This window comes from Haliotis rufescens, unplaced genomic scaffold (assembly GCF_023055435.1).
Source record: "Haliotis rufescens isolate VD_foot unplaced genomic scaffold, xgHalRufe1.0.p SCAF_2, whole genome shotgun sequence".
NCBI lineage: Eukaryota > Metazoa > Mollusca > Gastropoda > Lepetellida > Haliotidae > Haliotis > Haliotis rufescens.
The window spans coordinates 43,528,982-43,539,498 of record NW_025963890.1 but is presented as its reverse complement, the minus strand read 5'-3'; the positions used below and the strand labels follow the sequence as shown (position 1 = coordinate 43,539,498).

The 10,517-nt window shown below is 41.2% G+C and overlaps 1 protein-coding gene across 2 annotated transcripts; it reads right to left on the bottom strand.

Moving 5' to 3' along the window:
- Positions 1-3,534: 3,534 nt before the first annotated feature.
- LOC124153071 (scavenger receptor class F member 2-like) lies at positions 3,535-10,309 on the bottom strand. Of its 2 annotated transcripts, XM_048400029.1 has the most exons (7): positions 10,272-10,309; positions 8,628-8,690; positions 7,861-7,984; positions 6,737-7,303; positions 5,724-6,230; positions 5,046-5,151; positions 3,535-4,534 (listed from the first exon to the last, which is right to left on the bottom strand). In XM_048400029.1, the coding sequence occupies exons 3-7, from the start codon at positions 7,904-7,906 to the stop codon at positions 3,979-3,981; spliced, it is 1,782 nt and encodes a 593-aa protein (XP_048255986.1). In that variant the 5' UTR covers positions 7,907-7,984; positions 8,628-8,690; positions 10,272-10,309; the 3' UTR covers positions 3,535-3,978. The 2 variants fall into 2 exon arrangements, with proteins under 2 accessions (XP_048255986.1, XP_048255987.1); XM_048400030.1 differs by lacking the exon at positions 10,272-10,309 and having other exon boundaries at positions 5,046-5,148; positions 8,628-8,829.
- Positions 10,310-10,517: the final 208 nt, after the last annotated feature.

The window sequence follows — 10,517 nt, the reverse complement described above, 5'->3', positions numbered from 1 at the left end:
ACAAATAATAAACATTATAGTCATACGACCGCCTTCGTGGTCTAATGGATTGAGCGTCTGACCGGTGAACGGGTCGTCACGGGTCCGGTATGACAATGATGTTGACAAACAAAATATCATTATTGGAGTCTATCTGGATGCCACCATGACAGTGTAGAATCCTGCATTCTGATAGGTGCATCAGCGTTATTTGTCCTACGTTAGAATGTGAATTTGTTGCAAAACTCAGAGTGAACATATTTATTTGAAAGTACTCAAGTCCTACCTGGAGGTAATTTTGAAAACTGATTTTTATCGTATAACCTTGTTTAAAGCATTATGTAAATAAAATTGATGTAAAACCGACAAACCACAACATTAAGGGCGTATTGTAAAACCTAGCAACACATAGAGCTGAATGTACAGGTGTGTGTTTGTGTTTTTTGTGACATGTATTGCAATTTCCTCACTGTAAACAATGTGACGTTATTATAGTGTTGTTTTTAGAACTGATATTATTACAGGGTATCTGCACAAGGCTATTGCATTGCTTCATGTTTATGTGAATCAAGTGGTGGAAGTTATGTTGTTTATGTATATGTCATTTTGACTGATTAGACACCAACAAGTAACACAATCGTTATGCTGGATGTCAATTCTAAAGTCTTTGTGTAAAGGCAATACAAGAAAAGATTTCAAATAGTGAAACATAATTTTGGCTATGTAGTTCATCATTCTCTGTTCTATATTATTGTGACACATCCTTCACTCGTTTACGCATGTTATTGAAACATCCTTGTTCTGATACAAGGAAGTATTTGTGAGCATGTGTGAGCTGGCCTATGTTGCACCTGTTTGTAATCGCAAACCAAATGTGACGTGACCACACGTATGTCAACCGTGAAGCTAGATTTCGGAGGGTAAACATGCAAACATTTTTTATGTTCGCACTATAACAATTGCAAGGCTTGTTTATACATCATCTTTCGGTACTTCAATGCTAATAGACTTGTGAAGATCCGCGGTAGAATAGGTCTTCAGCAACCCATGCTTGCCGTGAAAGGCGACTATGCTTGTCGTAAAAGGCGAATAACGGGATCGGGTGGCCAGGCTGGCTGACTTGGTTGATGCATGTCATCGATCCCAATGGCGTGGATCGATGCTCATGATATCAATCACTGGATGGTCTGGTCCAGACTTGATTATTTTACAGTCTGCCGTCATATAGCTTGAATATTGCTGAGTGCGGCGTTAAGCAACAAACAAACAAACAAATCAATGCTAATAAAGCGGGTTTAACACAAGTAGTATAGGAGTTGTGGTGCTTGGGCACCGATGCAACTGTGTATCTGGTATTCGAGCCGACATCATGATGCTCCTATGCATATCCAGTTGCAGTTTCTCAGACTTGGTTAGCCATGGTCCATGTCATTACAGACCCGTGAAGATCCGGGGTAGAATAGGTCTTCAGCAACCCAAGCTTGCCATAAAAGGCAACTATGCTTGTTGTAAAAGGCGACTAACGGGATCGGGTGGTCAGGCTCGCTGACTTGGTTAATGCATGTCATCGATCCCAATTGCGTGGATCGATGCTCAGGATGTCAATCACTGGATTGTCTGGTCCGGGCTCGATTATTTACAGACCGCCGTCATATAACTGGAATATTGCTGAGTGCGGCGTTAAACAACAAACCAACCAACCAACCAACCATGTCATTACTTAATTACATTCCCTGTCCAATAGCATCACTGGACTATATCCCTCTTAAACTATGACAGGGCTGAAAGTAGTTCACTATCATAAATAGAAATGGGATATCTAGAGTACGTTTTTTCACCGGCGTTACAATAATGATGCATTTCTCTGAATCACTCGCGATAAGATTGAACTAACAAAACTACGACAGAGAATCATCATGATTCAGTAAACAAAGCAGATGCCAGCGTGTAAATATAAAGAAGCTGTTATTGTGTTGAACATTGAATATAATATGTATTTTAAACATGGTTTTTTGGAAGAATAGCTTGTGTTTCATTCTACAAATATTAGTGAGTATGTTTTACGCCGCTTTTAGCAATATGTTTCATTCTACGAAGAGAAGCAACAGAGAATATAAATGAAGAAATTTACTTATGAAAGCCTCTACCATTGTTATAACAGTGTGATTATTAGTTGTTCCTCACAGGGTATTATATGGCAGTTTTCATATCATGCCCCACACCAGTCTGAGACTCTCATTTCAGCCCGAGGGCCAAAGCCTAAGGGCCGACATGAGGGTCGAGGGTTGAACCGGGTTTAATTTGACAACTGCCATTTAATAATCCTTCTATCATATTCCATAACATCAAATTGTAAAATGTATCTATTTGCAAGTAGATGCAATACATTTTCACTTTGTTTAGAAGCATTGCCACTGGAAAACTAGCCGTGCAGACGACGTACTAAGGGAGGTAACTCCAATTTCTTACTGCCCGGCTGATATCGATCGCCCATTCAAAATGCTTTGACAAGCCATATCAGCCCGGGAGGAGGTGTAATATGGAACTGGTTATATTTATAACACCCCTGTGGTCGGACCGTCTCCATGGTGGCTTTGTCTCACATGCAAAATGCCAATATCATTGACAGGTATATGATTATTATATTAAATAACATGATTTCATTACAACCCCATTGTGTGTTAATGTCGTCCGTGTATGTGTATCTAATATGGGGTCATCATCAAAGATTCAACCTTGACCACAAAAAACAATTTCTGTAATTATAAGAGTCCGTTGTACCAGACCACCTCTATGGTCGAGTGGAAAGAACGTTTAGCGAGAGAGGGAACGGTCGGTGTTTCGATCCCCGGCCGCTTCATATCAAAAGACGTCAAAAGATGGTACTTGTCGTTACCATGCATGTCGCTCGGGATTAAGGGGATAAAACAAGGACTGGTCGGCTCGGAGTCAGTATACTGTGTCTGAGTGGGGTATCCGTGTTGAATTCCGGCATGGTATCACAGTGGGTTGGCACTATAAAACCGGCACAAGTACGGACTAGTACCAGTAGACATGCCAGAAAACTATAGTCGCGGGTTCGAATCCCGGTTCGACCCGATAATGTTTCTTGGTTTGTCAGCACCAGACCTGTGGTCGTGGTTTTCACCAAACGTCTGAGACCTGCATCACTTAGGGCTTGCCTCCCACATTAAGCTGACAAGCCGTGGTATGACTTGGATACTGTTAAAAGCGGCGTTAAACCAAACTGCCTCATTTAAGCCCAATTTCACCTCACCTCACCTCAACTCATTGCCGTTGTGCGACAATATCCTAAAAATATGTAATTCACTTCATAAATCGTCGGTCGGTATGTCGTTTTATTCGTAACATTTAGACACATGGGGGAGGGGGAGGGGGGGGGGGGGGGGGGGGTTGTTTAAGTGAAGAATGTCTTCAGTGATGTTTATATCCCTTTTGTATGGAAAGCACCCTTCAATATTTACAAAGTCCCGGCTCGTGTATCCACAATGTCCGTGTTGACATGTGTTGATATAACCACAAGGAAACGACAACTGAAGCTGTAATCATTTTATTTACATATCGTTCGGTGCGTTGCCTTTCCGAACACTAGTTACAGTAGTCCATGTGTTCATAACAAGAACCTGGGCATTTCGTTGCTATTTTTAAAGGCAACTTACCACAATGATTACCATTAGACGTGTAATCGATATCTAACAACGCTTCTCCATGTGTACATAAACATTAAGGGTATCTGATATTTACAGGATATCGAATCGCTTTTGAAATATATTCAATGAAACAAACACATCAAATTAAATGTAAATCATTATTTTGAGTACATCTTGTTGATTTGTAAGAAATGTAATATTGATATGACTCACAATTGTAACATTTTATCGAAAAATAGTATTTACATAACTCAAACAAAAATCATGCTATCTTGATAGTACTAGTTTTGCGAAAACATATTCATTGTATGAATATAGTAGCATCACATTAACATTCTTCTTCTGCATCGGCATTGTCAGGGGAAAGATAACTGACACTCACACTAGCTAAGTCACAGTTTTGTTCAATGAATATTATAGAATCCGTCTTTTTGATCAATTGCGCGTCTGACGGTAAGCAGGCTTCGGATATGTCAGAACTTGAGGAAGAACATTCCCCAGAGGCAGATATCTGTGGAGTCATCGCGTCCTTTCCGTGTATATTTGTATAGTCCCCACCACCATCAGCCTCTTCTGGTCCAGCCAACACACATTCGTAACCTTCATAACTACAATTCGAGTCTAGGTTGTTTAGTAATGCCGAGTCCTCATGGCGGAGGTCGGAGGAACTCCCTCGATTGAGTGGTGCTGTGCGTCTACTGACTAGTTCTTGCGGTGCTCCATTAGACTGTTTTGCAGTAGACCGTTTTACAGACTGATCGGAATCCATGTCGTTGTCATATATTTCCCAGTACTTCTTGGTCCAGTAATCACCGTCACTCTGCCTTGGGCCATTAGAACCATGGGGCTGATTATCATAATGCTGGGGTGATGAGAAGATGGTTCTACAACACAAGGTCATTAAGGCATAAATATATCATTCCTAGCAGCCTTTCAGTGCAATTGTAAACCACTGCTAATGAAAAGAAAATGGTCAAGGACGTCATCGATCATTACTTGTTGTGGGCTTTATAGCAATTGTCGATGCTTGGATTATATATTTGTTTCGGACTATGATGTGAAGCCTTTATTCCCACCTTCAAAAACTGAGGTTGGAATTAATGCTTCACATCATACCAGAAAAAATATATTGTCCAAGCATCGACAATTAGTGAGTGAGTGAGTGAGTTTGGTTTTACGCCGCTTTTAGCAATATTCCAGCAATATCACGGCGGGGGACACCAGAAATGGGCTTCACACCTTGTACCCATGTCGGGATTCGAACCCGGGTCTTCGGCGTGACGAGCTAACGCTTTAACCACTAGGCTACCCGACCCGACCGCCCCTGACAATTAAACTGAGAAGACTATTTTACTTGTAATATTGGCATTAAAGATGAAATAGTTCGAGTTTTACCTTTCTCGTCTAATTTTCATGTGCCTCATCCCAGCAAATGCCCCGCACATCAGCGCCAGGACAGCAAGTAGACCACATATGATCTTGAGGGTAAGATGAGCATCTTCTGGAAAAAATAAAACCTGCATGGATTGCACACCAAGAGTTGTCTTGTTCAGTAAAACTATATACATGGAGAAACAATACCATCTATTGATCTCCTATGGACATAAATATTGAAGAGTGAATAAATAGTCATATACTATTTTCAAGCAATTGCGTTGATCGATGCTCATGATATCAAATACTGGATTGTCTTGTCCAGACTCGATTATTTACAGACCACCGTCTTGTAGCTGGAAAATTGTTTAGCGTTAAACAATAAACAAATTATTTTTCAGATAAACGTCAACACGGCGTAACGCATAGTACCAATAGAGGGGCGGTGGGATAGCCTAGTAGTTAAAGCGTCCGCTCGTCACGCTGAAGACCTAGGTTCGATTCCCAACATGGATACAATGTGTGAAGCCCATTTCTGGTGTCCCCCGACGTGATATTGGAATATTGCTAAAAGTGTCGTAAAACCATGCTCACTCACTCACTGAATCACACACCAATAGATGTATAAACAAGACTACTTGAATACACTGTAGTATAAACCGAATTAAACATACATACAGTCTCACTTCCTATACGTACCTGTGTTACGGCTGACACATGGCGTTGTATGGCAATCTGCGCCATTGCACTTTGTGCAGAGCTCGTTACAGTAGGTTCTCTTGAAGAGGGATGCACAGCTGAGACAAATCCCTGTGACCTTATTGCATCCAGCACATCCTACAGGACATGGAGTCGAGCAGTCCTCCCCATAATGTTCATTGTGTGGACAAGGTCCGAGACACACGTCACCAAACCGTTGACATTGGGAACAGTTTGAGGGACAGGTTACATTGCAGAACTCTCCTCTGTAACCTGCTAAACAGTTGGTACACTTCCCCGTGTCGCTGTCACACCCTCCAGTACAGTGGGCTGGGCATGGAAACTGACATGAGAGGCCGTAGTATTGAGATTCTGAGCACTGTCCTGTACATTCAACTCCGTAACGTTCACAATGTGTACATGTAGAGGGACAGAAGGCATTGCAGTACTTCCCCCTCACTCCTCGCCGGCATTTACTGCATTCAACCATGTCTTCAACGCACCCACCTGTGGATGGTCACAGTAAGATATCATTTTACTCAAAATAATAATAATAATAATAATAATGATGATGATGATGATGATGATGATGATAATAATTATAATAAAAATATTATTAATAATAATTATAATAATAATGGCGCTACATTATTATTATCCTGGCTATTGATCAGTGTGCTCTCAATTTGCATTTTCAACGCCCTAGGGAGTATACAATCCATTCTCCCTGCTCTTTTTTGGTTGACAGTCACAATTACCATCTCACCCTATCGGGTACCCATTCATGGCTGGGGGTGGCGGGCGGGGGGCTGGGTGGGTACTGGAATAGGACCAAACATGTTCGATAAAAAATTGATATTCGTGGGTGTAATGATATGATACAATCATTTCGGCACTGTGATTTCATAGTCAGTATAAGTGTAATCAGAAACGATCAGTTACCTACAATAACAAAATTGGTTCTGTTATTCCTGGTCGTAGAAATTTTTGAAATAATTACTCATCTTTTTTACCTGATTTACATAGTCCAGACTTGCAGGTACCGTTACAGAACTTCCCTCTGTTACCTCGCTCACAGCTGTCGCAATGCCCGGTGTCTTTCTCACATCCACCGACACAGCTGATGGGGCAGTCTTCCTTACAGTACTTCCCTCTGTACCCCTCTTCACAACTGTCACACTCCCCAGTTTCTTTATCACACCCCTCTCTGCAGTTGGAGGGGCATGACTTCCGACAGTTTAGTCCATAGTAGCGGCTGTTGGAACACTGTCCTGTACAACCATCACCATAACGTTCACACTGTGTACAGGCTGAAGAACAGTTCACACCACAGTTATCTCCCTTTTTGCCAGCCACGCATCCCTCTGTGCACACAACACGAGAGTTATTTATCTGACAGCGAGAGTTGATACATGTGTCTGGACACATGTTTTTACACTGTTCTCCATGAAACCTGGAATCTCGACACTGCAGACACTCTCCAGATGATGTCAGGTTGATGCAGCGAGGTAGACACTCACCGTCGACGCAGGTGGAGTTGTTTCCGTCGCAAATGGTGCAACCTGCACCTGAAGATGTGACTGTATTAAAAAAAGATGTAAGAATGTAATACAGGTGTGGATGTTCCTATTAATATTATGTAACATTAAGACTTGTGCATAAGGTACACCCTACCCCTAAAAGGCAGTGTTATTTGAAGTTGAATGACATCTCATTTATGGCTGATATTATCTAGAGCTACCCAGTAACAAGGGTGATGACGTAAATCCTGCTGGGCATCACATAGGAAACAGGTACTGCAAGTTCCAATGATCTTCTGAAAGGTGATCTAAATTTTTTTGATAGATGGTCTATATCTTGTTATTTAATAATATCATGTATCATATTGATATATGTGATTGCTTGCATGTTTAATAGTTGAACTGATTTGTACTATTTAATACTAATACTATTTCACTTCTTTTGTGAGGTATTAACACTAGATTTAAAAATATTTACAAACCCTGTGAGATGTGATGTAAAATGATTACTTGCATTCTCACACCTACCCTTAACAACAGATGCAGCAAAAGGTAAGCCTCCTTACACGGCTTACCCTATAACAATAGAAATACCAGAAGTCACAAACATCACAAACCTGATTTTAGAAGAAGAAGCAAACTGAACGCCATCAGATAAGCCATTGTGTGACGGCCCTGGTATTATTCATAGGCTGATGCGGGTACATAGTAAAGCTTCATGTCTTAAATTGCACTTTTAAGCTGAAACATGGAAGAGAGAAGACACATATATATGTGTAAAACTAACTCAAATTGGATACCGTATGGTAGTGTTCTACATTCACTCTCGGTTTAACATGTGTCGTTAACATTCTAAACAGTACTTTCGTACAGAGTCTGTCATGGGACTATGAACAGTGCAAACCTACAATTTTTGAAGAGTAGAGATAGTCACTTGTGGATACAAACGGTTCTTACATAATGGACTGCATTGTTCGCCGTGCAACCGTTGGATTTATCATTGTCAGGACAAAGTACTCATGGATACACGGAGTAATGTCCCTTTGTACGTATGAAAGCGTTCCTGGACGGTCTTACCTGATGTTCGGGCGATATTACAATGTACACATTAAATAGCCATAATTAAACATATATTACTTCTATAAATAAATATAAAGAAGCTATGTGAAGATTCAAGATTCTCAACACTTTCGTCCCCACTCCCCTTTGACAACCTCTTGATAGGAGTATCTGTAGGTTAACTTTTGATATTTGCATGCAGTGCAAAATATGTTCATCTCAATGGATAATGTCAGACAAATACGACTAAATATTAACAATAATTTTCCATCCAAAACGAATCAATAGGCTTTACTGGCAAAATAAAATATGAATATTGACTGACCTTCATGAAGCTCTGTGCACATCAGATTCACCTTGTGGTCAGCGGGTCCCCGTCATACGGAAACTGAAAGGTCAAATCGTATGAACCAAGCGTTTCAACACAGGCTCCACACAAGCCCACCTGATACCTTTCTCTTTAGTTGTAGCAGTGTGTATTCTTATATTAGAAATGCATATCTTAACCAGTTGAGGGGAAGTCAGTTATTATTTGTTTCATAGTGCGTATGTGCTCTTTTTGCATTTTCATTGAGTACAGGACCGCCTCCGTGGTCTAGTGGTAGAGCGTCCGCCCGGAGAGCGGAAGGTCCGGGGTTCGATCCCCGACCGCGTCATACCAAAAGACGTTAAAAGATGGTACTTGTTGTTACCCTGTTACCTTTAGGGGCTAAAACAAGGACTGGTCGGCTCGTAGTCAGTATACTGTGTCTGAGTGGGGTATTCATGTTAAACTGCGGCATGGTATCTCAGTGAGCTAGCACTATAAATCGGCAACGGTCCGGACTAGTTCAGCCACACACACATACACACACGTGCATGCACGTCGCTATATATTGTGCAATAATCTTGGACGCGACGTTAAACCCCATTTCACCTCACCTTACCTCATTGAGTACAGAATAGCATTATTATATGCCAGATTCCATAGTCCATAGTCTACAGTGAAAATAGGAAGTCATTGTATTGTCTACTACCAACTTGTTATGGGGTCTGTGGTTGATTACAAATTGGGCAATTTACATGAGCATGACACATTTCCGGACCGATGTGATTAACAGAACGAGTGGGTAAATAGGTCATTACTGCATCACTTCATCAACATGTTGACGGTTATGATACTCATCTCAAATGGCATTAATTGATGAGTATACATATGAACTAATAACAGTAGCATTCAATCCTTGATATACCTTGGTAGTATAACCCTTATGTGAAACAGAGACCGCCTCCGTGGTCTAGTGGTATAGCGTCCGCCCGGAGAGCGGAAGGTCAGGGGTCCGATCCCCGGCCGCGTCATACCAAGAGACGTTAAAAGATGGTACTTGTTGTTACCCTGTCTGGCGCTCGGCATTAAAGGTATACAACAAGGACTGGTCGGCTCGGAGTCAGTATACTGTGTCTGAGTGGGGTATTCATGTTAAACTGCGGCATGGTATCTCAGTGAGCTAGCACTATAAATCGGCATCAGTCCGGACTAGTACAAGCAGCCACACAAACACACACGCGTACATGCTCGTCGCTATATAAGTGCAATAATCTTGGACGCGACGTTAAACCTCATTTCCTCTCACCTCACCTAATGTTAAACAGCGATGTTCGACCTACACTTCATATTTTCGGCCGAATAGCAAATGAAAATGATTATGTAAATGCAAATAAAAAATAGTTAAACTGTAATGTCACTTCATCAAACTGTAATGAGACAACCTCATACGACATTCACGTGCAATCTTCGCAGTTATGTCTGTCAATCAGTTATATATCGCCCACTTAGGGTGACGAAAAGCTTTCGTACGACAGGAAGACCTGAGTTCGCCTCAAATTAAATTCAAGTGACACCATTCCCACTCACTCACTAACTCATGCGTAGGTCTAGAGGACAATCCCAACGTATATGTGAATGCAAGTATGAAAAGGACTGACCTACCTCTTGGGACAAACACGATCCTGTAAAATGCACAAATGAACCTGTAATACTCCTGTCCTTGACACACCATAGCATGTGTTTCATAGAGGTTTAAGGAAGAAGATAATAATGTCGACCCTCAGGTTAACACTTATGCAGAATAACATTAACTATTGTAGTCAACATAAAACCTTCCTTCGTATTTGTTTTGCAGTACAGTAAACTACGTTTATAACGAACACGCTTATAACGATCTGGCGGATATAA

What these genes read in the sequence shown, in the direction of transcription:
- LOC124153071 (XM_048400029.1), bottom strand. Translation starts at nt 7,906, where the DNA reads ATGGCTTATCTGATGGCGTTCAGTTTGCTTCTTCTTCTAAAATCAG. An exon ending in GTCTGGACTATGTAAATCAG is followed by an intron (nt 6,231 to 6,736) that starts GTAAAAAAGATG and finishes GACCATCCACAG; the next exon opens with GTGGGTGCGTTGAAGACATG. An exon ending in ATGAAAATTAGACGAGAAAG is followed by an intron (nt 4,535 to 5,045) that starts GTAAAACTCGAA and finishes CTTGTGTTGTAG; the next exon opens with AACCATCTTCTCATCACCCC.